At 34.8% G+C, this 27,510-nt stretch overlaps 3 protein-coding genes and 1 long non-coding RNA gene across 5 annotated transcripts; 1 reads left to right on the top strand and 3 right to left on the bottom strand.

Annotated features, from left to right (window-relative positions):
* Positions 1 to 3,121: 3,121 nt before the first annotated feature.
* On the bottom strand, positions 3,122 to 10,556 carry LOC133699255 (leucine-rich repeat receptor protein kinase HPCA1-like). Its single transcript, XM_062122435.1, has 19 exons — positions 10,228 to 10,556; positions 9,630 to 9,750; positions 9,458 to 9,529; positions 9,076 to 9,150; positions 8,914 to 8,985; positions 8,655 to 8,816; positions 8,476 to 8,550; positions 8,193 to 8,264; positions 8,033 to 8,104; positions 7,852 to 7,920; positions 7,675 to 7,749; positions 6,640 to 6,711; positions 6,370 to 6,507; positions 5,760 to 6,238; positions 5,502 to 5,660; positions 5,289 to 5,425; positions 4,484 to 4,703; positions 4,028 to 4,272; positions 3,122 to 3,777 (listed from the first exon to the last, which is right to left on the bottom strand). Exons 1-19 carry the CDS (start codon positions 10,307 to 10,309, stop codon positions 3,298 to 3,300), a joined length of 2,877 nt encoding a protein of 958 aa, XP_061978419.1. The 5' UTR covers positions 10,310 to 10,556; the 3' UTR covers positions 3,122 to 3,297.
* Positions 10,557 to 13,410: 2,854 nt separating this feature from the next.
* Positions 13,411 to 15,446, top strand: LOC133698893 (uncharacterized). The gene is made up of 2 exons (XR_009843209.1): positions 13,411 to 13,773; positions 14,064 to 15,446. It is a non-coding gene; the product is annotated as an uncharacterized LOC133698893 (long non-coding RNA).
* LOC133698892 (leucine-rich repeat receptor protein kinase HPCA1-like) lies at positions 14,410 to 20,846 on the bottom strand. Of its 2 annotated transcripts, XM_062121997.1 has the most exons (20): positions 20,218 to 20,846; positions 19,931 to 20,051; positions 19,769 to 19,840; positions 19,536 to 19,610; positions 19,360 to 19,431; positions 19,040 to 19,201; positions 18,865 to 18,939; positions 18,649 to 18,720; positions 18,504 to 18,575; positions 18,349 to 18,417; positions 18,134 to 18,208; positions 17,903 to 17,974; positions 17,634 to 17,768; positions 17,016 to 17,497; positions 16,730 to 16,876; positions 16,516 to 16,652; positions 16,086 to 16,305; positions 15,636 to 15,868; positions 14,719 to 15,171; positions 14,410 to 14,683 (listed from the first exon to the last, which is right to left on the bottom strand). In XM_062121997.1, the coding sequence occupies exons 1-20, from the start codon at positions 20,297 to 20,299 to the stop codon at positions 14,600 to 14,602; spliced, it is 2,910 nt and encodes a 969-aa protein (XP_061977981.1). In that variant the 5' UTR covers positions 20,300 to 20,846; the 3' UTR covers positions 14,410 to 14,599. The 2 variants fall into 2 exon arrangements, with proteins under 2 accessions (XP_061977981.1, XP_061977982.1); XM_062121998.1 differs by having other exon boundaries at positions 14,410 to 15,171.
* A 2,060-nt stretch (positions 20,847 to 22,906) lies between these two features.
* On the bottom strand, positions 22,907 to 26,453 carry LOC133698429 (glutathione S-transferase zeta class-like). Its single transcript, XM_062121339.1, has 11 exons — positions 26,290 to 26,453; positions 26,081 to 26,177; positions 25,921 to 25,977; positions 25,714 to 25,799; positions 25,544 to 25,615; positions 25,187 to 25,240; positions 24,985 to 25,060; positions 24,431 to 24,492; positions 24,104 to 24,163; positions 23,475 to 23,606; positions 22,907 to 23,123 (listed from the first exon to the last, which is right to left on the bottom strand). Exons 1-10 carry the CDS (start codon positions 26,290 to 26,292, stop codon positions 23,496 to 23,498), a joined length of 678 nt encoding a protein of 225 aa, XP_061977323.1. The 5' UTR covers positions 26,293 to 26,453; the 3' UTR covers positions 22,907 to 23,123; positions 23,475 to 23,495.
* Positions 26,454 to 27,510: the final 1,057 nt, after the last annotated feature.

The following is a 27,510-nucleotide window of genomic DNA, read 5'->3' as shown; positions in this document are numbered from 1 at the left end:
TGAGCATTCAGATTCTGGATTTCGTAGCGATATTAGACCAACGGGTACAGGATCGGACAACCCATCTTAACGATAAATATAAACAACTCACTACTAATTATAAAGAACTCCGCTTATTGGTAATGGAGATGAGATCATAGATGAGTGGTTCATATGCAACCCCTAATTGGCCCTACAGTTCTGGCGACCATCAGCCTTCTCCTTCAACGTCACCTCTAATTTATATTTATTGTATTTGAATGTACAAATGTTTAAATTTGTAATAAATATTTTATTTTTATACCAATTTATTTTATTTTAATTATTTTTCTACTTTTTTTCAATATTTGTTTTAAGAAAATATTTTTAAAATATTACTAACAGGGTTACCAACAGCACAACTCCGTCAGTATATTCTAGAGGGTTGAAAAAGAATTACTACAAATGCCACTATTACTGATGGGGTTACCGACAGAACTAGACTGTCGATATATTTCAGAGAGGTGAAAAAGAATTACTGCATATGTCACTGCTACTATTAACGCACCGATGGAATTACAGAAGGTATTATGTCGGTGATATGTTATATTTACCGATGGATATACCGACAGAATAAAACAGATAAATTTGTTTTTGGTGTGTTTTATCAATTTGTAAATCCATTGGTGTATTTATTGTTGACGGACTTAACAACAGTCCATAAATTACCAACATGAGTTTTTTCAACTGACTGTTTATGTCCATCAGTCTATTGGTAACATATGTAAACACAAAAAGAAATTTCTATCAATAAAACTATCAAGTCTGATAGTCGTTTGCTGGTCATTTAAATTCACATAAATAAATTCTGGTCAGTCAAGAGATAAGAGCCAAAGAAAACTCCAAAGAATATTTGAACTCACTCGTGGAAAAAATGCTTCCGTCAGTCACCAGCTTGACCCATAAAGATATCAGAATTTCTTCCAAACGAATCTGTCCCTCTAATTGCAAACACACGGGTCCCCTACGACCACTCCCCTCCATCAACCCTTGCAAGAATCCATTCTCTCTTGGACTTGACAGCACCTGGCCTGAGAAACAACTAGCACAGCATGCGAGAAATGTATTGATCCTTGACGGCAGTACTGCGGTTTCTCATGTGATGCAAACAATCAGTACAGCATGCTAGAAGTGCTAGCTGGAAATTTATTTAATTAACATGAATGAAAAAAGTTCATCTAAAAAATTTCTTGGTTTTCTACTCAAATAATTCTTAATTTTTTTAATATTTAATTTCTAATTTATAATGATTAATCAGATTGATAATAATGGAAATTAATTCTTCATCATTTTACCTTCCAAAACTCACTATTAAAAAAAAAGTGAAGAAAGAGTTTCCAACTTAAATTTTTCAGATTCTTACAGTACTCTTATTTGCCTCATATTTTAGTGTTTTATTCTCATTTTAATCTTTGATTTTTCTCTCAAATTTAGAGATTAGGTTCATCTTAATTATTAAAACACATTTAAGTTTTATATTTTTTTTTGTTCAAAAACATTGTTTAAAAATATATCTAAACTAAAGTGTATTGTTAGAGTCTTGGAAGATATATTAAAAACATCCTAATTGCACAGGTGAGAAACAGTAAAATTTTAAAGATAAATAATTTATTTTTAACAATAACAAAAATTTCATTATCTTAAACTACTTCAACAAATAAGTACCCTTTAGTATGCATGCTAGAATTTTAAATTAATATCAATTGCAGGTTAGATTATATGCTAAGTATGCATACTAGAATTCATTTTGATCACACACTTTGCTTTCTTAGTTACTTTTATTTCTTATTTAGTTTAAAAAATAAAATCTTATGTTTAATAATTGGATCTTTATTGTTTTTTTACTTCAGGTTTTCAAGTTTGTTTATATTAGTTTTTGAGTTTATTTAAAAAATTATAAACTTACAACATACTACTTATAAAAAATATTCAATTATAAAATTATAAATTAGAATTCTCTTTTCTTTTAAAAGTTTTGTATTCCTATATTTATTATCTTTTATATATACTTACACTCCATGATAACTATAACATAAAAAGAAAAAAAAGAATGAAAAAAATTGTAAATAAAAAATAAAAATAAAAATAAAAATTATCCATCAACAAGAACATTATTGACCACTATAATAGTTCATTTTATCCTCTAATATTTGATAGCACATGTCATTATCAATGTTATGAGACAGAGAGAGTCTTCATAATTCTTCTACATACCATCTTTACTATTGATAACAATTGAGATTGAGGGGTATAAGCTACCAAGTCTTCCCATTATATATCAAATCACTAGATTAATCTGGATAAAATTATTATTTTAAAATAATATTATTTTATTTAAAAAAATTGTATTAATTAAACTGAGTTTAGCTAGGTTAATCAAATTACTAAAATTTTAATTAGAGCCATTGGGTTTTAATTACATATCAATATTTTTTCTATTTCAATTTAAAACATAATCCAAAACAAGTTTTATATTGCAATAACTATAATATATATCACTCTCAAATGGCGGTTTATTATTAAAAAAAAATAAAGAGGTGAGGAGTTTACCGTGGATTCGAGTAGTGGATTGTTTTTTTTATTTTAATCCTTAATTAAATTTCTTTAATTTTCGATTAGATGTCTCTATGCCTAAATTGAAAGTTAATTATTCTAATTTATTGAGCAATAATAAAATTAAAAAACAAGTGATCAAACTTAAAAACATGGGCTCAACCAGGTTAGATATACATATGATTTTGAATTCATTATTTAAATTTCTTTTTCCTTCTAAAAAATACATGACATTAAAAAAAAAAAACTGAATAGCGGCTAGCACAAGCCACATTGGGTTTCTTGAAATAATTAAATTCTAGTGTATATACAAATATTGATTTTTATTAAAGTTTCCCAATTGTATCACACCACGTCTCAAAAAACCCCATAGTCACATTCCCTCATTCTTCCTCCCACTCTCTGTTTCTTGCTCTTGAGCCTGTTGAATTTGGACGGGGTGAGCCCTTTTTTGTTATCTTTTTTTAAAAAATTATATATATATATATATATATATATATATATATATATATATTAAAAGAATAAAGTTTGAAATTTGTAAATTCACAAGTGAAGAATTGCAGTTCTGGGAATTCAAGTGCTAAATTAAATATTCACAAAGCAAATAACTACAATTCTGATGCATTATATGCTACAAAGTGCAAACAACACAAGAAAAATGGCAACTCGTACTCTCGAGCAAGAAGTATCACTGAAACATTTTCCAAGCCAAGTTCATACGCTCACTCATAGTGGCTCTACCTTCGAAGCTGGGAAGCCCCCACTGTAATCAAAGGCATCCTTGCTAAAAATGTATGGATGTTTAGCATTTCCCTTGCTTGCATCGTCGTAACTTGCCGAAGTGGATGCAGAATCCGCATTAGGGTTCAGACCAGCAAGATGCAAGATATTCTCAATCTCTTTCACCACTTCACCCATTGTTGGCCTGTCACTTCCGTTCTCTTCTACACATTTCAATGCAACGTCCACAAACTTATCTAGACCTTTCAATGTTGTGTCTAAACCAATGCTTGAGTCAAGAAGTTCGCCGAGGTTGTACAAATATTTTGCTCTATCCAATGCCGTCTTTACCTCTCTCACCACGTACTTCCCCTTTTCTATCGGCCTTTTTCCGGTTAATAGTTCCAGCATGACAACTCCAAAGCTGTAAACATCACTCTTCTCTGTCAGCTGCTGGGTCATGTAATATTCTGGATCCATATAACCCTGGGGAAAAAATGCAATAATTAATACAATCAGTTCTATCATCCAGTCCGGTCGTGCCAAAACTGCATTTCATTTTGTAAAATCAATTGTAGTTTATGTATTCTCGTAATATAACATATAACGAATCGGCCTGTTTGCATGTAGACACAGAGCCAAGATGATGATTTTTTTCATTTTAATTCCATATACCATAAGATCAGTAAGAAATAATGGTATGACGCAGATGGAGTGGAGGTATGGAGGCACTGACCATCGTCCCCTTCACTTGAGTTGTAACATGAGTCAGATGACCCGTTTCGCTGTCTCCCATAGGCTTGGAGAGACCAAAATCGGCAACTTTTGCATTTAAACGCTCATCTAATAGTATGTTGCTTGACTTTATGTCCCTGTGGATAATGGGAGGGTTGGCAAGTTCATGCAGATAGGCCAAACCTCTTGCTGCACCAAGGGCCACTTTTAGTCTCCTCACCCAATCAAGCCTGATTCCTGTCTTCCCTGCTTGGATTGGAAAGAACAAATAGGAGAGTGTGAGGGGTTAGTGTAGTTTTATCTACATTTATATTTTAGCTTCATTACGCACAAGAATTAAAGCAATAGAGTTTTGTTAGATGGCATACACTAAATTTTCATGAAAAAAAGATTGTATGGTAGCAAATTCCAGTATCAAATCGAAGCATTGATAGCTCATAGGTGCCGATGAAAGTACCTGATAGGCTTTCCATGAGACTGCCATTTGGAACAAACTCATATACGAGCATTTGTTCACCTCTGTCGAAGCAAAAGCCTATAAGGCTTACAACATTTTTGTGGTGGACTCTGGATAAAAGTTCAATCTCAGTCTTGAATTCTAGCCCACCCTGCATCGATCCTTGTTGAGCTCGTTTGATGGCAATTAGTTCTCCAGTAGGAAGAACTCCTCTATAAACCTGTAAGGATGTTATCATATTTAAATTCCATGTTTTTCAGAAACCAAAAAAGAACAAAAAAACATCAATGCGAGGGATTCTTCTTCTGGCAATGAACTAGAGAAAGCGTTTGGATCCCTTCAACAAGACAGCATGAGGGGAATTTTTTTTTGAAAGAATCAGTAAATAATTGAAGTGCAGAACAAAAAAGCATTTCACTGGAAAGGTAAGAACATCAGCAAGTGTATTTTGAAAATATACTATGATTAAGCAAACATTTTCCATGCTAGTGTGAGAAATGAGCCCAGTAAAATTGAATACTAACAGGCCTCTTTTTCACAGGTTTTTGTCGGGTGGATTTAGGACAAAATTGGCATAGTTTACATGTAAAGATTTAAGGAAACCAGACCAGATATAGTGAAGTTGTAATATAAGAATCATGATTGACAAGAATCAAGTGTTGTGCACCAGTTCCGAAGAGCTTGAGATTAAGGGTTTTCTTGATTTAAATCTTTACGTGCATCAGGAACATGAATAGTTCAAATGCAAATATCCATGCGCAGATACATAAGATGTGGCTAGGCTTTCAGAGAGAATCAGACTTACGTTTCCATAACCCCCAGAACCAATGTCATTGGTCTCTGAGAAGTTATTGCTGTATTTCCTGAGCTCTTCAAAAGAGAAGTTTCTGGCTCCTTTTAATTGAGGAACACCTCCGATACTCTTGTTTGATTCCCACTGTGCTGAAAAAGAAACAAAACAAATCCATGATATTCCATAACTGTAAATACAAAGTAAATAATCAAAGCCTTTTCATACCAAAAGGATTGTTTTGTTCAGTTGCCTTTTCTGCTCTCTTCTTTTGGCGATGAGCATAGAGCCCAGCGCCCAGCAATAGCAGCAGGAGGACAGAGCCACCCGCCACAGCTCCAACGATAACACCAGTGTGCGATGATTTTTTTGATCCTGTAACTTCGTCTGGATGAGTAGAAAGAGGGAGGAGAGAGATGTTACAATAAGAAAGGAGAAACAGTAGGATAAGTTTTTCTTGTAGCTCTGTATCAGTTATGAGACAACCTGCGAAATTTAGATACGCATCACCAATAAAAAAGAAAGGTCCGAATTGCGGTGGAGGCTTGAAAGTCTGGTTGCTCAGTGCAAAACCAATACTTGAAACTCCTGTTCGATTGAAACGATCATGGCCAAATGGAAACACTTGCAGATTCAAAACAAGGTAAGTAGATGAATCTTTTCTTGGATGACTTAGATTAACTGAATCCACAGGAAGTTGATGTAACTTGAATGAGTCCATCAGAGACTTTTCAAGAACAGTGTAATAAGTGTTGTTTCCCAGGTTCGAGAATGAAGGAGCTCTGAACTTTAGAAGTCCTGTGTATGGAAGTGCACATTTACAGTTCGGACTAGAAGTCTGATTAGCAAAGCACAAAGAAGCTACACAATTATTTAGAGGCGTTGAATAGGAAGATTCGGTTTGGGGAACACTGCAGTATCTTTCTGTCACTCCTGATTCCTGACAAACTGGATTGCCTACAAGTCTGCAAAATTTTAACAGGTAAACAACATAAAGCTAGAAACAAGCATATATCCTGGCAATTCGACTTTCTCAAGAGTACTGAAATGGTCTTGTCTAACAGTGTAATGGATACAAACAAAGAATCTGGCTTACATTACGCCCACTTTTTCTACTCCTGGTCTGTTTGTGAAGCCAGAAATTTGATTTTGTCGCAAATCAATCAATGACAGTTGGTTTATAGAGCTTGTTCCAATATCCAATGTGCCATTGAGCTTGTTATTTCTTGCATCCCTGTCACCAGAAGTCAAATCAGCTATCAACTAGCCATGTCATAACATGGAAATATCTATCTAAACCCATTTTGTATGAATCCAAGAAAGGAATAAGCTAATTTTCGTTGAACAGCTTGAAGCTGACTCTTACACAGTCTGCAAATTGGAAAGGCTAAAGAAGTCAGAAGGAATCTGTCCTTGAAGTTGTGTTGTCTCCATCACCCTGCAATGAGAAGGTAATGGTATCATACCAAGACTGGGGCCTTAATCTCTTTTTACGTTTTCAAAGTTCAAACAGCAACTAGGCACTCATGCACTTGATCATTGTGAGCTTTGCATGCATGCATGCACAAAGAACCAAGGAGATATAATATGGCAAGCCCTATAACTGAAGCTAGAGAAACTTGACAAGATTTTCCAGCAATGTAAAGGCCAGCACAGCCATCAATATGAAGAGAATGGATGATGAGAAAGATAAGAAGGCTGCATTATGTCAGCAAAAGCATGAGAAAAATCAAGCCTTGTGCCTTTATGAACAAATGCATATGAAATACGAGGTTTCGTGAAGTGGATGCTAATAGTATTGTTTACACAAACAAATCAAATAGCACTTTTTATGAAAACCACAAAGAGATAATAAAGCTTAGGATGAGCAAAGCTAAATACAAAAAGAGGAGTTATGAAAGAGTATAAAGCTGTGATAAGCTTAATGTACTGGTTCATTCATCTAAAAGTTAGAGATTACTCAAGCAGATATTACTTACTCGGATTGGAGGTTAAACTCCCAAGTTTTTATGAGTTCAACAGGAATTTGTACCAAAATATAAATAAAAATTCAATAAGAAGATGGTACAGAAAGCCACATGTTACAGAACGGCAGGACGAATATACAGCCCAAATTAGCATTATGCTGCTTAAAGGTGCATGTGGAGATAGGTGATTAGAAAATAAGAACTGATAATTTATAGAGAAACTTTCTTGAGTTTAAGAGAAAAGAAAACAAATGATTGATATGCCGATAGCATTTCAAAACGCACATGGCTGTAATCTGTCAAGTAAGTTAATATAAGAGCTCATTCAAAGCAAGATGATGGAAAGCGTTTATGCTTTCAATGAGCTTAGGAATGTATATGTCATAGTTTAGGGAGAACATATTTAGACTGAGAAAGGAGGCAGAGAACCATACAATGTTGTCAAAGATTGCAAGGTTGAAAACCATGGAGGAAAATCTGTAGCGTCGAAAGTATTATTGCTCATGTCCCTGCAAACAACATTTCGTCAAAATACACGCAGAGAAAAAAGTAGAGCTAGAATTCATCTCAACAATTGATTATATGTACGTCTAAACCATGTAAAATCTTACAAGTAGGTGAGATGATCCATGCCAGTAAGGTTGGGAAGTGGCCCAGTTAAGCCATTGTTGGATAAAAACCTGAAAATTGGTCACCAAGCAACACACTTAACATAGAAAAAACTCCCATAAGAGATATTAATGACTTCAATAAAACCAGTTGTAATGGAAGGTCTCTCCCCTCCATACTTACATCTCACTGACATTGGTAAGATTATTGATGTTTGAAGGAACAGGTCCAGTGAGCGAATTATTATCAAGACGCCTGTAACCAACATTGCATGTTCAATTACAACATTAAGCATCAAGAATCTCAGTACAAAATGACTTGAGTTTCCAATATCGATACTTACACAACCTCCAAAGACTTCACAAGGCCAAGGGTGGAAGGAATGCTGCCTGTCAGCTTGTTGCTCTCAAGAAGTCTGCCGGAAGAAAGACAAAGAAACCAAAAGAATTAATCAAAGAAATGCTTAAACGGGCAGATATCTGTGATTATGAATTATGCAATTCCAAAAGATTCAAACAAAAGTGAAGTAATCTTAAAAATTCAAGAACAGAAATATGATCTCATATCCAATCTATAAAGGAGTTATTTAGCATCATCCAGCATTTGAACAACTGAATGGAACTTACACATGTATGAGAGCCATCCCTGAGCTAAAAAGTTTAGGCGGGATTTGGCCTGAGAGCTGATTAAATCCAAAATGACTGTAAATAGGTTTTAGAGGAACATTAACACATGGAAAACAGAATCGTTAATTTATAGTTAGAAAAAAGCAATGAGATGGATAGAACAAGGAGAATCGACATACAAGTGTTTTGTATGAACTAGTAGGTCAAGGCCAGGAGTAGTCTCTGTAGAGACTGGGATGGTCCCAGTAAGCCTGTTATCAGCAAGATCCAGCCAATAAAGTTTATCTAGATTGCCAAGTGAAGGGGGAATTGATCCAGTGAAACCATTCGAATTGAGAGATCTGCAGGTAATACCAGTGAAGAGCTTTAGAAATGCTGCCACGGGCATAAACTGAACTTCAAATGATAAAAGAATATTACAAGTTGAAAAATACTTACAGATAGGTGAGCCGTGGCAAAGATCCTATTGTATCGGGGATAGGACCAGAGAAACGACAGCCAACCAGTATTCTAGAATGGAAGGGAAGGGAAAATCAGGACTGAAACCAGGAAAGAAATTGAGCATCAGATACATTATAGCGCAATAGAGTATCCCCTTACAAGCTTGTTAGCTTCTTCAAATCCCCAATTGCTTGAGGAAGAGGGCCACTCAATTCTGTGTTGTAGGATAAATCCCTGTATAAAGATGCAATTATTAGAAATGTATCATAGCAATCCTTTCCAAGGAAATCAATCCCTTTTTTATATCATTTAATCGCTATATCTGAAATCAATCCCTTGGCAACAGTTATTCTAAGCGATGCGCTTCTCGAATACAAAAAGAAGCTCTATACGCGAGTGAGGCATGAGCGTAATCAGTACTTAACGCATCGCATCAACCTTTAGAACAGTAATCCAAGCACTTTAGTTGTAAATTGGATGCTTGGATCCTTTTCATAACATAAAAGAAAAAAAGGTAACAGTGCACAGAGTGAAGACATACAGAATCTGCAATTCTGACAAGTTTGAGATGTCTCCAGACAGTGTTCCTTTCAATCTCATGCTTGCCAATGTTCTGCAGATGAGAATAGTCAGGTTAATCTAAAAAAGCAGAGGAAGGAATGATCTGCAAGCCTCAATAAGCTGTACAAGATGAAATAAAGCCAATGACTTACATGGAAGTCACACGCGAATTGGTGCACAAAATGCCATCCCACCTGCTTCCACAAGGGTCAGACCCCACCCATGTTGGTGGTACGTTTTCCCAGACATCCTTGAGAGCTTTCAGTGCAGTAACTGCATCAGGAATCAAAAGAATATACATATATTGAGGGTCTATATATGGAAAGCTAATAACAAATTTACAATAACTAGTCTTATTCCCCAGATTGAACGAGCCTAATGGACAATTCTGGGGCCTAGCTAGCATCACCAGTTCCAACAATCATCATATAAGAACAGGAAAAGGCATCCAATGAAGGCTGGATACACTACTGAGTTTGACAAAGTATCTCCCAGCTCCAGCTTCTACTTTACAACCAGAATTACAGAATCAAAACCAAGTAAATCATAAGCCAGAAATGATTCCCTGACTCTTGGAATTGCAAAAGCAAGTGGAATCTGGAGTCCTAAATCTACAGTTCATCTTAGTATATGTTAGACAAGAGGTCATTAGACAGTTGATACTAATTTGGATCAAACGAGTGCTAAAACAACATGCATGTTCTAAGTAATTTACCAAAAACAAGAAAACACTAACTGTAAAGAACTTACAATCATCATTGTTAGTCACTGCTGGTGTGGTACAAACTTGAATTAGAGCAACAACCAAGAACACAAGAATTCTTGAACCCATTTCTCAAGTAACCCTACAGGAAGCTCTTTGTTTTCAGTTGGTGAAGTCGAAAAACTGAAATCCCATTTAGTATCAGCAGTTAAATCTCACACATGAAGGTCTTCAATTCAAACTGTTGAAAACTTGGCCTTCTTTTATTTCCAAATTATACCATGTCAAAACTCACACACAAAAAATATTGTCTAGTTGACTCATCTCCTCACGCTATTATACCAAGTCAAGAGGATTTGTCTTCAAGTTGAGTTGCCCAATTTTGTCCATTTCTCATATCATGATCACAAGTTTAAAGAAAAAAATACAAAATACAATAGACTTCTCACCAAACACCTTCATTGAATTAATAATGAAAAGGGACAACTTGGAGGCTGGCTGGCTGGCGTGCTAGAGCAAGTCAAGATATCAAAAATTTTCAAGCTTTTGCAATTTATAATCAAACACAGAGATTTCTATAAAATTTAATTTGTTAAATTTAAATAAAACAGGCTTGAGTGAGACATGGGACCATCCAGCTAAGGAGTTGGTGGGTTGTGGCATTAAATTTATGTAATAAATCCCACAAGAAATAAGGTCAAACGTATTTAATAAAATACCTTTAGACATCATGAGATAGGTCCTCGATGACCCAAGAAGGATAATATACCAGCAACATGGTTCCATGATAGCATTTTTATTGTGTATATATTGTGGTAAAAATAAGATTATATAGTATTATAAAAAAAAATATAAAGTTATTAAACCTAGTTTAACGTAAAGATAGGTTAAAGATTCATATCATGCGTCAAATCAATCTAAAATAATATTATTTTAAAAAATAAAAAACAAAAGGTCAAACCAATTAGTTTTTGTTAGGATTTGATCTTTTTTACCAAGTCATGAGCTTACTGCTTGGTCAGACTAGGCCAAATCCCCCTACGAATGAAGGGGGGAATTACGTTGATCTTTGATCTGCAGAATAAGGCCTACGTACGAGCTCTCTGTTTTAGTTTTATGGCAGAGAAAGATAGCTCCTGCCTCCTGAGGTCCTTACAGGGACGGGTCAAAAACTTCTTTTTATATTGAATTTACGCGGGGGAAGAAAGAACTAACTTCGCTTCTGGCTTTCCTGATCTCCAGCTAAAGAAGAAAGAGAGATGGGTTCGTTCATCTATTCAAAAACGCTTGTTTCGTACCTTTAAATGCAAATTTGCTGCTCGAACAATAGAAATCAACTCTCATCCGATTTATAAAGTGTTTGTTTACGTAATTTAACCTGATTTTTTAAATGTTTTTCAAATTATTATTCTCTTGGAAAACATTAAATTGTTTTTTTTTTCATAAATTTGCTAGACATATTTAATTCGTGGAAGCATGTAAAAGGGGTGGTCATTTTTTTTATATGTCAACTTAGGGATAAATTGGATAATTAGCACCCAAAATATAATTAAATACAAAAAAAAATATAGGATAAAAACATTTTGGTAAAAAAATATTTTGGTTAAGAAATACGACATTTTAATAATGTTATAGTTTAGAAACGTCATAATTGTTACATGTCGCATTTCTGAATAGCGACAATTGATGTTGCAGTTCATAACCGTGACCTTAATGAAATATCGTATTTCTAAACAACGACATTCTCAAGAAGACTGTTTTAAGAAACGACTGGACATTTGATAAAATGGTTGGACTGTAGCTAAAACGATCAGACCGTTTTGGCTATTGTAAGGTTTAGGGTTATTTTCATGTTTTAAACCTGAAAAAAGTTTATAAAATCATTGTTTTTATTAAAATGAAATTTTATTTACTTTATGGTTTTAAAGAATTAAAATATTTACAATTTTATCAAAATTTGGACAGAGTTTCCTTTATATAGAAACTATACCTAAAATTTTGTCCCGTTTAAAAAAACCTGCAAAAAACCACCATGATCATCATCCAAATATGAATGCTCAACATAAGCAAACAATCTACCACTTTGAGTGCATGACATCCTGTGCAATAGTACTTGTGATTGATGTGAAATTATATAAGTTTAATATACTTAAAACATGTCATAATATATCATAACATGACTTAATAAATTTTTATACATTCATTGTCGATTAGGATATATTTTTATATTACACCCTGTGTCATTACATATCCCACATCTATAATGTGCATGACCTTCTCTTGCATTCATCTCGTTGTATAAACAAGTAGATATTCGTTGACTACGTTTTAATTTTCATTTAGATGAGTTTGCTTCCACTCAAAATCTAATGTAATCAATTCATCTTAACTCGTCTAGTAATGGATATAATAACATTTCATATGCTTACTTGTAGCTCTGAACCGTATAATAACAATCAAAATTTAAGTGTTTAACGGGTTTTTGAGGAGGGAAACAAGGGTGGCAGTGGTTTTTTTGGTGAGAAAAACAATATTGTATTTTTAATCTATTTAAATTTTAATTAATATGAAAAATAGTATATAGTTTTCTCGTTTCAGAAGCAAAATACCATGTCGACATCACATTTCAAAAACACAAACGATGCAGTTTTACCAAATCTTTTTTTAGCGATATCATTCCCTCTAATTTTAAAGTTAAAAAGCCCTAGAGATGCTTTCAAAGAAAGACTTTTTACCTGTCTGACTCTTCTTTAATGAATAAAAAAATATCTAAACAGAAAGGCACCAGGACGTTGCTGCTACCTCCGCATATACCTAAATATTCATAGAAATTATACCCTCTCAGCCCCACCACTTTGAATTTTTCAGCAGTGAGCTGCTGCTGCTGCTTCAATTATTTTTCTTAATTTTTCCATTGAATTTGGTAAAATTAACATTAATTAATTATAACTTTAAAATATTGATTTTGTGGTTAATGACGACTGCTTCATTCTTTTAACTTTCTACCACTCTTTAAGTTTTGATTTTAGGGATTAATTGTTTTTTTTTTAATGTTAATTGCCGTTGTGCGATCTATTTTTAACTTGAAAAATGCTTTATCTTGATTAATGTAAGAATTAATTCAAGAATAAATAAATGTGATAACAAAATTAATTCGAGAATATTCTTATTATTATAGAATAAAAACAAAATAATACTTAATTATTCCTGAATAAACAAAATGAGAAAAGGTTGGCTTTTGAGCGCAGTCACCGGTGCCCAAGCTTTCTGATTAAATTTCTATATTTCCTACCGAGACAGAAGGAAGAACATGGCTATGAGCTTGGAGTCTGGATAGGAATTTTGGACGCGAGCATCTTTGACACGTGGCTACTGGGGCTTGTTATGATTGGACAAGAGAAGGCTTAACGGAACCCTGACCTTCTAGGTCCTCCAGGACTGGGGCTTGTTAAGATCGGAGAAGAGAAGGCCTAGCTAAACCCTAACCTTTTAGGTCCCTCCGGTTCTTAGAGTACTGGAAAATTATTTGATAAGCTGGTGTTTTTAATTGTTCTGAGTCATTAGTTTGCAGAGCCATCTTTGTTTAATGAGAAGTAAGTGAAAACCTGTGCTTATTGCTTGTGATTTACTAAATGGAAGTGATCGTAGGCAGGTTCAAAGAATCTGATAGTTTTGGATAGTCAATTATAGATTTGCCATCAATGAATCATGCGGAAAACTTAACTTGTGTTCGTATAGGAAAAACAGTACAAAAAAAGGTCGTAATTTTTGTTCTGATTAATGGATGACACTCAAATATCTAGTAAAAAGATACGTTAGGATTCTTGTGGTGAAAGTCCTTTTTAGCAAAAATTTTATTCTTCATGTGTTTGTTGTTTTGCAGATCCCCGTGGATTACATGGATCTGAAATGCACCTAGGCAAGCAAAAGTACGGCAACAAAATCCTAACTCGACTCCATGGATCAGGTTGTAATTTTTAGGGCAACATAATGTCTGTGTTTTTTTGCAGGCATAGCAAAGATAATTGACCTCAATGGACTTTGGGGAATTAATGGTAATTAGCTGTGGATTAATGGGAAATTAAACAGTTTCCTCTGGTTAAGTATACAGAGCATGTTCTGCAAATCAAAAACTCGGTGCCTTCATATTTCGTATCTGCTAAAGATCAGAACCTGTCCAGCATCATAAAACATTCAGCACCAAGTGAAACAAACAGGTTGGAAGTAGAAAAAGAAATCCTAACATGATTTTCTTAGGGTAAAATCATTGGAAATGTGAAAAAATCTCAAACTTGACTTCATGCAAAGGTACATTCTCCACATGGAGACTTGAAAACTACAGAGATCTATGCTTCTGCATGCTTTAACAGAGAGGAAAGGTATTTGTGTGTTCTCATCCCGCTATATACAACAACAGTGTCAAAATGTTGAAGAAGGTAAGTGATGTGCTTGATCAAAAGAAACTGCAAGAGGTTTATGTTCAACACTATGAGTGTAATGAAAAATTATTTCTGAAGCTCTATCTCAGAATGTGGAAAGGTTCCACTGTACTCAAAGAAGGCCTTTTTGTTATAATCGTGGTGAAAACTCCCTTTTGTTGTCTCACTGTAAGTTTTTGAGGTGGATACAATTTCAGCATTGCCATTGAAACCAGCCAGCTGCTGGATGTTCTCAAGCTCTTTAACCACCTCATTCATTGTAGGCCTGTTGGCTGCCAATTCTTCGACACACCTAATCGCCAGATCAATAAACTTCTCTAAGCCTTTCAGTGGTTTGCCCGGATCAAGAGCGGGATCAAGGATGGCATCTAGGTTGCTTGAATCTTTTGTCCTCTGGTTACCCATAGCTGTTTTCACCTCCCTCACAACATAGCTCCCGTGTTCTATTGGTTTTCGACCAGTAACTAACTCCAGCATTACCACTCCGAAGCTATAAACATCACTTTTCTCAGTCAACTGTCCGGACATGAAATATTCAGGATCCAAGTAGCCCTGCAGAAAATCCAATCTCAGGCACATTTTATAGTAGTGTTACGAAATTCATTAAACTTTAGCCTTTAGTCTTTATAGCTTGTTTAAATTCATTTAATCTTTAGCTTCTTTAAAGGGAAAGTCAGGATATTTTCTGCAAGGGTCTGCCTGAATAGTGGAACGGTGGAGGTGATTGAAAATAAGCTTGTCCATGCATGTCTAGCCTTGCCTGCAGGCTAGGCCTAGAAGTACATACAAAATTAGGGAAAATGATAGGTGCCTTGCACCATTTCTTATTCTCCTATTCTTCTAAAACAGTTATCAAGGCTCCATTATTAATATTTTGAGGAAGCTGGGGACTTGGTCCTAAAACTACTGCTATGAATCCTTTGCTATCACTATTTGAGCAGATAAAATAGATTTAGCTGTTATTGCATTATATTTCTCTATACTTCGAATAAAGATTTGAAAGATGATACACTGACCAGTGTCCCTTTGACTCCAGTAGAAACATGAACTTCATTATTGTCCATGGGTTTTGATAGACCAAAATCAGCAACTTTTGCAATTAGCTGATCATCCAGGAGGATATTAGTGGACTTAATGTCCCTGTGTATGATGGGTGGATTGGCAAGCTCATGCAAATACGCAATACCTCTAGCTGAATCAATTGCTATTCCGAGTCTCTTCGTCCAACTTAACTTGAAGCCTGACTTACCTGCATAAATCATTAGGATATTGTCTGATGAGAAACTAGGGAGAATTTTCCATGTTGTCTTTAGTGTTTTTAGGATTATATTCTTCTCATATAAGTAAAGGGTGATGGGCATTGAAAGTCACATACTCAAAGAACTTCAACTTGATTTATTTTCTATGAAAAGAACAATAGAGGATGCAGCAAGCTATTAGTTTTGTATTAAGAGATGTGAAAATACCTGAAATACAGTCTGTAAGAGTACCATTTTTAATGTACTCATAGACCAGCATCTGTTCACCTAACTGATAGCAAAAACCTAACAGGCTGACAAGATTCTTGTGATGAACCCTTGATAGAAGCTCAATCTCAGTTTTGAACTCATGACTACCCTGCAATGATCCTTGTTTAGCTCTTTTAATGGCAACTAGCACACCAGTGGGAAGAGTTCCTTTATAAACCTGAGAACACATTGCAAATTGAGTGCAAAGAAAGAAATATAGAGATTGTCATAATAGTGTAGTGAAGTACTACTGAAAGCTTTAGAAATGCTGCCATGGTCCAACATGGACATGTCCTCTTAAGAAGTGGGTAAAGCACCTCTATGAAGTATCCTAAAGAAGTGAATCTATGCTGATATATTCTCCAAGTTACAGGTATAGTCAACTTACCGTCCCATATCCCCCAGATCCAAGAGCGTTGTCCTCAGAAAAATTGTTGGTGCATTTTTTAAGCTCCTCAAAAGAGAAACTTAGCACTCCTTTTATCTGGGGAGCTGCTCCGTTGGCTTTATTTTGGTCCCATGATGCTGCATTTGTACAAGGGAGTGATGAGTAATTCCCAGGAGTTCAAAACAAAAAAGGTGAAGTGTTGGGTTTTGTTTACCGAATGGATTCATTAGTTGAGTAGCTTGATCTGCCTTTTTCCGTTGATGGAAAGCATAAACTCCAGCCATGAGTAAGAGTAGCATAAGTACAGAACCACCTACGGCTGCTCCAATGATGATCCCAGTATTTGATGACTTGTTCGAACCTGCATAATATTTATGATTACATTGAGGTAGAAGTGTAGGCTATTTTTATTGGTGCTACTATAGAAAGTGTCCAGGGAATGAGGCCTCTGGATTACAAGTCAGTATCAAGCACAAGTTTCTGCTCAAAGTTCGCTTTACCGGTAAAGTAGTTGTCGGTATTAAGAGTGAAAAAGAATGGTCCAAAAGCATCTGGGAGTTTGACAAAAGTTACGTTGTTGAGCTGAGATGTAATGACAGAAAATCCTGTCCGGTTGAAAACGTAAACGCCAGATGGAAAAACATCCAGCCTTACTTCAAGGTAATCATAAGCATCCTTCAATGGAACACTTAGAGAAATTGAATCAACGGGAAGTTGATCGGACTTGAAAGATTCCATCATTGCAGCCTGGAGAAGAGTATAATAGCTTCCATTTTGAAAGTCTGAGAAGGAAAATGATCTGAAGTGTAGAATTCCTGTTATTGGATTTGCACAGTTACAATTTGGACTGAGAAGTTGCTGGGCATTGCAAGAACGAGCCACACAATTTTCTGTTGGTGTAGCATATGAAGAATTTGGCTGTTGGGGAACTATGCAGTTTTTTGAAGACGGCATCTTCTGACAAAACGGATTACCAAGAAGCCTGAAAAGTTATGACAGTTGCACAACATTATATCTGAGTTGATACAATTATGATAGATACCGGATTCCGTGTTCTAGCAATAAACCAGATTCAGTTCCTTGCCTGGGAGATAAAAAGATTCAAAGAAGTCACTTACAATAATTCTTTGCTGTATCCTGTTCCTTGTGCAAACTCACCAATGGAATTGTTCTGCAAATCAATGAGTAGCAGTTGGCTCCCATAGCTGGTGCCCAAATCCAAGGTGCCATTAAGCTGGTTGTTACTTAATACTCTGTCAACATAAGTCAGAAGAATCAGCTTTAAACATCACTGGATTTTATCAGGTTTTTACTAAATATGTCACAGTATTGATTCCAATCAATCGAGTATAAATATAATGCTTTTTGAGAAGAAGGTGATCCTTACATAGACTGTAACTGAGCAGGACTAAAGAGGGTGGCATTTAGTGGTCCTTGAAGCTGTGTGCGCTCCATTATTCTGTCAGCACAAAGTTTACCCATTAGGGTTATCAGAGATCAACACTTTCTCATTATCCAAGAGAGCAAAAGCGCAAGGTATGAATATTGTTATATTGCCTCTGTGCTTTGTGTGTGTTTGGAGAAAGATAGAGGGAGAGAGAGGGAGAGAGAGGGATACAATGATGTCATGGATTGTAGGCTTGAAAACCATGGTGGGATTAATGATGCGTCAAAACTATTGTTGCTCATGTCCCTGCAAATAAAAAATGAATCTGAGAATCAGATATGACACTGAAACTGAGACAGCACCGAGCTGTGGAAAAGGGAATACTGGAGTCCCACTTTAGCAATCTGAAGATAGATTTAGATTTTACATAATCAAAGGCTACTTACACATAGGTGAGGACCTTCATGCCACTGAGGTCAGGCATTGATCCATTAAATTTATTGTTAGACAAGTACCTAAAAACAAATACCAAGTTATGCTTAATCCAGTAGAGCGGGTAACATAAAATTCAAGGAAATTTGAAGAGAAATTGTGTTCTTACAGCTCGGAAAGACTTGGGAGAGTGGTGAAGTTGAAAAGGATGGGCCCGGTTAATGAATTCCTATCTAGACGTCTGTTGACAAGAGAAAATATTTAATATCAAGTAACTGGAAACGTTTCAGTCTATGATCAGGACATATACTCACATCGCCTCCAAGGTTTGTACTAGTTCCAGTGTAGAAGGAAAGCTGCCGCTGAGTTGGTTGCTGTCAAAAAGCCTGCTCAAAGTAAGATATTCAAAAGGATTAACTATTCTGTTTGAGATTTCGGATTTTCTAATCTCAAGGATTCTACTCTCCTTGTTCAGATCTAATTACATGTACAGTCAACAGAAAACATTATCAGGTTTTCGGATAACTTACACATGTATGAGACTCATATTTGAGCTGAAAAGGTTTGATGGAATTCCGCCGGTTAACTGATTTTTCCCCAAATGACTGCAATTAATGGATGCAATTACAGAACATTATTCTGGAGAAATAGATCAACTCCAAATGACTGCTTCAAAGAGATACAGAAATTATCTATAGTACATACAAGTGCTTTGCTTTTAGCAGCAAATCTAAACCAGGCGAAGTCCCATCAGATACTGGAATTGTCCCGCTGAGTTTATTGTCGGTTAAATCCAGCAGAGAAAGATTAGACATTTTGCCGATGGAAGGTGGTATTGGTCCATTGAAGTTGTTGGAAGCTAGAGATCTGCACAGGAAGAAATTTGGGAAATTGCATACAGGAATTGAAGAGCAAATATTGCACACCATGTATCAACGGACTAGGCAGATGATATTTGAAGTATTGTCTCCAGGTTCTGTTTTCTACTAATCAAATTCTGAAATGGCGACGACAGAAATTCTTACAATGAGACCAGCTGCGTCAGAGATCCTATCCCGTCAGGAATTGGTCCATTAAAATTGCAATCAACAAGGAATCTGGCATCCAATGTAAAGTAACCAGTAAAAGATAGTTTCTGAGTTTGTAGCTAAGAAAAGATAGGTTGCTCAAGAACAGCATAGAAAAACTTCAATTTGCTTACAGATTTTCAAGCTTCTTCAGATTTACTATTGCTGATGGGAGAATTCCTGTCAAACCATTGTTTTGAGACAAATCCCTGTATGCAGAACTGATATCAGATAACTACATGGTTTAATTGCCACTCATCTAAAAGCTCAAGTCACATGGATCACTGCAGTATAGAGAACTCATCACTGGATTTTCAAGCATGAAAGTTGAACTAAGAGGGGACAAGAGAACATAGAGAAAACCCACAGAGTTTGCAGCTCTGGAAAATTGCCGATGTCGCCAGTCAACGTGCCGGACAATCCCATGCCTGATAGTACTCTGAAAACAGAAACGCAAGCTCTATGTTCAGATATACCGAAGATGAGCATGAAAAAAACAATCAAAAGCAGTTAGCACTGAGTTACATACATGGAGGTGATGCGAGAACCGGTGCACCATATTCCCTCCCACCCACCGCCACAAGGATCAGAACCAATCCAACTCGGCGGTGTGTTCTTCCAGTTACTCTTGAGAGAATTTAGAGCAGATACTGCATCAGATCGACACAACAGTTGCCATGGTTTAAACATAAAGAAAACAAGGAACAAAGGCTGAAATAAAATTTGAGGTAAGTTGGCACTTCCACACCAAATAACAAAATAATATAAAACACTCTCGAGGGTTAATTCTGCTCAGAAAACCATAGATGAACTTACAGTCATTAGAGTCTGTCACTGCTGCTATGACTAAAACTTGAAGGCAGGAGATCAGCAGGAAAACCGGAAGTCCTGAACCCATTTCTTACAGACTGCTGAGCTCCAACAGAAGGCTCTCAAACCTCAAAATCTTTCTCTCAGCTGCCTCCTATAGTTGATGAACACTTGCAAATTGTATTGTTTTCCAACGTCACCGGCTTCTGGCGAACGAAAACTATATCAAAAGGGGTGCTGCTTACAACGTCAACTGCTCCCTTGTGAGATGTTGATGGTAGAAATAAACTTCGATAGATAAAACAAAAAAAATATGAAAACTAAATAGGCCAAGTCCTGTTGAATGATCTCAACATATTGAAAATCATAATCAGCAACAGACGACTAGTACAGGTTTTACTTTGGTCATCTAAAGTTTCTTTCGTGAGAGTCTCAGATATTTTTTGCTAAACATAGTTTTCAGACAGGGCGGAGACAAACCTTGAAATTGACTCGGGTTTATAACGAAGATAGAATTGATCCACGTTTACTGGGTCATCTAAGGTCAATTTATTTTTATGGCTTCATTTTTCTTATGTCTTGGTGTTCGCCCGGCAGGTTTGGACAGGGTTTGGATAGATCAATCAGGATTCATATTTTTTTTATTTTAATTTGAAACTGGACCAGAAGTTTCTCATATCAACCTGTCAAACCAGATTTATCGACTAGGTTATGTCGTGACACAAGCAAGCTAGCAGAATCCAGCACCATATAAATAATTAAACATAATATGGTGAAGAAATTCCAAGAAAGTGGTGTTTGGACCCGATCTCCATCCGAATGTTCAACCCTTTAAGAAGACTCGTTCTTCCTTCTTCTTTATATGCGTTCCCATTTGGTTTACCAAATCCTGTTTTCTTGCACATTGTCAATACATCGTGCCAAAGGAGAAAGTGGTGACGTGGCTGGTTTGGTAAGAAATGGGAGCCACTGGCACAACAACTCTCATATTTTATTCCAACTTGGACCGATCTTTTTCCTGTTCTATTGTATGATATATGCACAATTCAAGTGAATATTCAAAGATTAATTTTGTTATTTAAGAACATTAAGTTGCATGATCCTATATGTTTTTATATACTTTCAAGGGTTTTCCTTTCTCTTTCTTTTCTTTTTTGGTTTCTTCTTCTTTTTATTGGTGCCCCTTCACATGGTAAGGCTATAGCAGAATTATGCCTGCCCTTTCATATAATTCTTTTTATAAATTTATTGGTGCCCTTTTACATATAATTTTTGTATATATATATTTTTAAAAAAATCCAAGGAATAAGTGTATTTTATATCACGCTTGAAAAAAAATAGATTAAAAAAAAATAGCAAATCAAGCGTATTTGATAAGAATCCAGATGAAATATTTCTAAAAATAAAAGATTATTAGAGATTTTATATCATGCATGCTTGAACACCAAATTTTCATTGATATAGCAAAATGCTAAGCATTTCTTTCTCCTTTTTTTATAAGCAAAAAAATATAATTTAAGAAATTAGATTAGAAAGTAAATGATATATAGAAGTCATTCATGAAAACTATATACAAGGATGCCTTAACTGAAAATTATTTTAAAATAAATTTTTTATATATATTAGTATTTCACTCATCCAAATAGAAAAAGATTGAGATGATAATATAACACCAAGTTATAATATAAATAATTATATTTTCTGTAATATGATAATGATATTTTTTTAAAAAGTGTTTTTAAATTGAAAATACATCAATATAATATTTTTTATTTTTTATATTATCAAAATCATCAAAATATATTTAAAATAATTATAATTTAATACTTTTTAAATAAAAATTATCAAACCACTACAAGAAGCTTGATCTCTGATGAGTTCTCCTTTTATTGGACCAAGCAATGGCTTATTTGCCAAATATTCCTAAGAGCCTTCTCCAGAAACCCAATTTGAATAGACTGGCTTCTTCTATGAACCAAATTTTATTAAAAAAAAAAGTCAAAATTGAAAAGTGGTTCCTCAAGACTTTCTTGAACTTTTTTTATGGTCAATCTTGCAAAGCAGTGATTCATTCTTCCTCCTCCTCCTCCTCCTCTAATCAGGGAAGGTTCATTTGCAAATGGATACCCTCTAGATAGGAATTAACTGCTCCAATTGTGTTCTTGTAGTCATAGTTATTAGACTACAACGGTACAACCTATAAATCTATTGGTCAACTCAAGCCTATCTCAAAACAACATTGTTTTATTTTTAAAAAATAAAAAGTTTTGGAGAAAGAAAAATTGAAACAGGTCAAGTATCATTTGAATTCGAGTTTAACCAGGTTTATAAATTAACTTAAAGGTTCACTTGGATTTAAAAAGGCCAATATTTATCTCGACTAAAAAAAAAAAAAAAAAAAAAAAAACTTAACCCAGGTCGGACTCTGTACTTTAGATCTGCCAATCATGATCAACCTTAAAGCTAGACAGTTGCAGGATTATACTTGCTTGAATGAATAACATGAGGGTGGGTTACATATGAAAACGAAAATTACAAAGAATAATTGAGATTGGATTTCTTTTCAGAAATGAAGTTGTCAAAGCATGGAATTCAAGGCTCTCCTCCTGAATGCTATAAAATTCAAGAACATTGATGAAACTGATCAAATTGATTATTAGAGGGAATAGAGAAATGCAAGATGATGAAGACAGGATGATTGAGGCATGCATGCATGCATGCATGCCAGACAATTTATTCATATCAAGATAGTTACCTTCGCTGTGCCATTACTATTCTAAATCTGCATTGATACATACATGTTTGGTACAACCAAATCCTTATTGTAATGTCATACTAGAAATCACAAGCTTTACGTCGATATCTCACTGATTGTTGCTTTACATCGATATTTTCCGATGAGAAAATCTGATCTGAAAAGGAAAATGAACCAAACCAATTTCAGTAGAACGATAAGCAAAGACATAAGCATGCTGATATGGGAAGAACTAAAGGGAAATTACTCAAACAGATCCTGAATCGATTACTTTCCCCTCCTCCATTCCCCATCAACAGCAAAATAAATAAAAAAACAAACAAGCTTGAGCTTGAGTAAGGCTCGACATTATCTTTAACTCTATTCAATAAATTATTGGTGGATAAATTATTCTGGCAAGCACATTAGTGAAAACAGACATAAGAAATTAAACTTGAAGAACATCAGAACAATATGCACAGCAAAGTATTTATCATTTTGCTTCCGCTATGTTACTGGAGACCTTTACCTTCAGGATATACTGGTTCAGCTAAGTGACAGATGAAGGTGAGGCATCTGGCTGATTTTCTGGCATGGCATTCTGGAATGCTGGCAGCTCACTATATGCTACATGCAACCTTGATAGAAGAGGGAACTGACTCTGCACAAATGAGAAAGCAAGAACACAGTTGTCAAATTGGATGTTAAATAATGAACAGAAAACTAAAACATAGAATTAAGAATCTAGAGAGTAGTTGTCATATCACTTTGCACACAACAATTCAAATGCAAGGGATTTTGAGAAGGGGGGGACGGAGAGAGATGAGCAATACATAAATGATGAAAAAACAAAAACAAAGTTATTTTACTGTAACAAATTGTGGCTACAGGTTAAATAGCGTGATTCATAGGGGGATTACACTTTTTTTCTCAACTTTAGTACTGTTACATATTTTCATTAAACCTAATATTCTACCATAACAAATTCAACACAGACTACAAGAAAAAATTAAAGATAAACATGTTAGTGCTGACTACAGATGGATATTATAAAGCACATGTTTGTTTGATTTGTACCAATTCAAACTGAACAGATGAACTACATGCAAAAATAAGAATTTAATACACAAATAAAAAAAATCAGGGAACGGTAATTACCATGTCAACATTGAACCTTTTAATTGCTCCATGAATCTGTGGTTCTATAAACAGATCTGCCTGCAAGGTGAAATAATGTATCGTAATTTATTCTATGCCATAGAAGTGAGGATTCAGCATAATGTGTCACAAGCACTTCAAAAATCCACCATCTTATAGCATTTGGAGCTCCAACAACACCATTTCATATCAGTAACCCAGATCCATGGTTTGGGAGCAGAGTCAAGTTAGATCCAGATTGTTGTCCCATAAAAGGTGTATATTATACATGAAAGTTTGAGTTTCAAGGAAAACAAAGACGAAGCGAAAAAACAATAGAAAACAAACCATGGATACTTCATTTCCAGTTGCATATTTTCCAGCAGAGTCTTTTAGCAGCTTCTCTAGTGCTGAGACACACAATACATGAAGAAAAATTCAAATAAGAAGCACAAACACGCCTTAACATGTCAGCTTATATTCATATTGAATCTGACCAGGCAAACTCAAATGGCTATCATCCATTGATTTGCATTTAAACATAATTTTACTGAGTTTAACACTAATGTTGGCAAATACTGAACATGACCAAACAAGTAGTTAATGATGAAACTGTCAGATGTTTCTTGTTATTACAAGTCTTGTGTGACTTTTCTTGTGAATGAATTTAGACCATAGCAGAAACAGGTCATATGACTCATATCGACGGAGAACATGAGAAGCAAGGTCTGTATGTACAAGTTGTCAGTGTTGACAGCCTATGGCAAATGAGAAGTGAAAAGCTAATTGTCTAGCTTTTACACTGAAAAAGAATTCAACATGGAGGACTGATCTGAATGTTATTTTTTGCGAATGGAATTTCAGCTTTTCCATGTAGTATTTAAAGAAAAAAGTTGGTTTACCTGCAAACCCTTTGTTAATATGACTCTGAACCCAAGGAATCACCTCATCTGGACCAACTTTTTCCTTAATATACTTCTGTAAATAGAGTGCAGCAAAACAGCATAAGGAACATAAGTAGTCTGACAATGTCAGATAAACATCATCTGAATTCTAACACAATTAACAGATTAACATGAGCAATGATCTCAATAAGATACTTACTAGCACAGCCAAGTTTTGAAGAGGCTGTATGCTAGAGCAGACAACATTTGCAGCCTAAAATGGAAGAGATTAAAGAGAGAGAGAAAATCAGTATTTGACACTCGGCACAGAAGCTGTTGGTAAAACTGAATGTGATGGGAAAGAATATATATAAAACAGACAGTTGTGCCCAATATATATATAACAAACAGTTGGCCCAATTAAATCAGGAACTCAAGATTTATGATCAGAGGAACTCATATCAAAACTGCAACTTCCAATAATGAACCCAATTGTGTTGGCTGATGAATTGTTGGTATAAGTGGTGCGCAAACAAGATATAGTAGTTAAAAAACACGGAAGGATATGCAATGCCACCTGATAATTAAGGGCTTTTTTCTGAAGATCACTAGGCAACAAAGGATGCTGAGGGTACTTCTCTTCCAAATACTACATATTTCGAGAAAAAAAATTGAAAGATTAAAAAGGGAGTCAATCGATGAGCACCATAAATAACAAAGAAGCAAAAAAAATAGAAAATGAGTCACCATTAAAATGGCAAAAGAGTCAGAAATTACAATCTCCCCATCTACCAGCGCAGGCACATATCCGAGAGGATTCAGCTTTAAGAAATCTACCCAACACAATATGTATTAAAAAAAATTCTACATTTAATACAAGATTGAACAAAAGAATAGGAAATAAAGAGTGAAAGAACAGAAAAAAATAACTAGTAGCAAGTAATTAGTTATCACCAGGACTGAAATGTTCTCCTTTAAGCAGGTTAACAGGTATATACTCATATTCGAGCCCTGTAAGCAAGAAACTAAAAATCAAGACTAGAAAATGAAATCCCACCAAGAAAAACCAAAAGAAAAATCCAAACTTTAAGCAAAGTAAAAGAAAAGGGAAAACCTTTGAGGTTAAGAGCAATGCGAACACGTTGAGAGCAAGAACTCCTCCAGTAAGAATACAGCTTCAATTTATTCTTATTGCTCTCTCCACTTTCTGCCTGTACATCACATATACCCAAATAAAACAGCAAAATTAACCTAAAAAACTCGGGCCACAATCATATCATGTAAGAAGTAAATGGAAGAGAAACAGAGGGTGGGGGGGGAGACCATCGAACTTCCTGCCTTCTCCTTCTCTCTACCACATCACAGTTCCTTTTTTAAATTTGACAAACGTATGAACAAAAAAACAAAAAAAAATAAAGATAGTTTTTTTATGTTGTCAGCAATAAAATATTAGATAGTAGCACCATAGTTTAACCCGTCTTTGTTTGTTCTTTACTTCTTCTTTTTATTCATTTTATTATATTAAAATGATAGAGTTGTGGCTGTGGCCCAGGTCTTGCAACGTGTACAGATGTCTCCTTCTCTGGGCCCACCTTATCAAAGTAGCTGACAATTTAGATAAATTGCGCACATCGCGCTCAAAGTATAATTAAATATTGAAATAGGTTTTAACGTATAGTTTGAAGATATTGGAGTTTAAAAACGCGATACTTTAATAATATTATGGTTTATAAATGTATTTTCTTTTAAAATTACGATAATTGGTGTTGTAGTTGTACTGTAATATTTTCAAGGAAATAAATTTAAAAAATACCTAGGTAATTGATAAAATAGTTTAAAAAAATAGTCAAAACTCTCAAACAATATTAGCTATCATAAGGTTTTAGGTTGTTTTGTATTTTAGGCCATAAAAAAATTTATAAAATCATAATTTTTGTTAATCTGAAATTTTATTTACTTTATGATTTTAGAGATTTAAAATATTTACAATTTTTTTCAAAATTTGAACAAATTTTTCTCTATATAGGAATTATATCTAAAATTTTATCTCGCTGAAAAAAACTTGCAAAAAACCATAATAACCACAATCAAAAAATTCTAATTAAACTCAACATATTCTCATATTTCATAATCACAAGTAGCCCCATGAATATAAAAGAAAAAAACATATATACATGCAAAATAAATATAAAATAATTTAATATTACAATATTAAGTAATCCCAAAATATTCAAGTAATAATTTATCGTGTTATACTCATGTATCAAATTATATACTCCTCGTCTGTAATCATAAGAATGGTTGGGGCAGTCATGGCAAAGGTGGTGGCAGCAAAGGGAGCGATGGATTTTCAACACAAAAACATGAAAGGATTTTTGGAGACTAGGATGAGTTTGATTTTTGATTGATTTAAGGAAAAAATATAAGTGTTTAACAGGTTTTTTGTGGGAGAAGTGACGGTGTTGCTGGTTTTTTTGTGAGAGAGAGACAATACTGTGTGTTCAATCTACTCTTCGATCATTTAAAATTTTAATTAATATCACG

This window comes from Populus nigra, chromosome 7, assembly GCF_951802175.1.
Source record: "Populus nigra chromosome 7, ddPopNigr1.1, whole genome shotgun sequence".
Classification (NCBI taxonomy): domain Eukaryota; kingdom Viridiplantae; phylum Streptophyta; class Magnoliopsida; order Malpighiales; family Salicaceae; genus Populus; species Populus nigra.
Note: the sequence above shows the minus strand (reverse complement) of the source record. Positions and strands in the feature narration are given on the sequence as shown.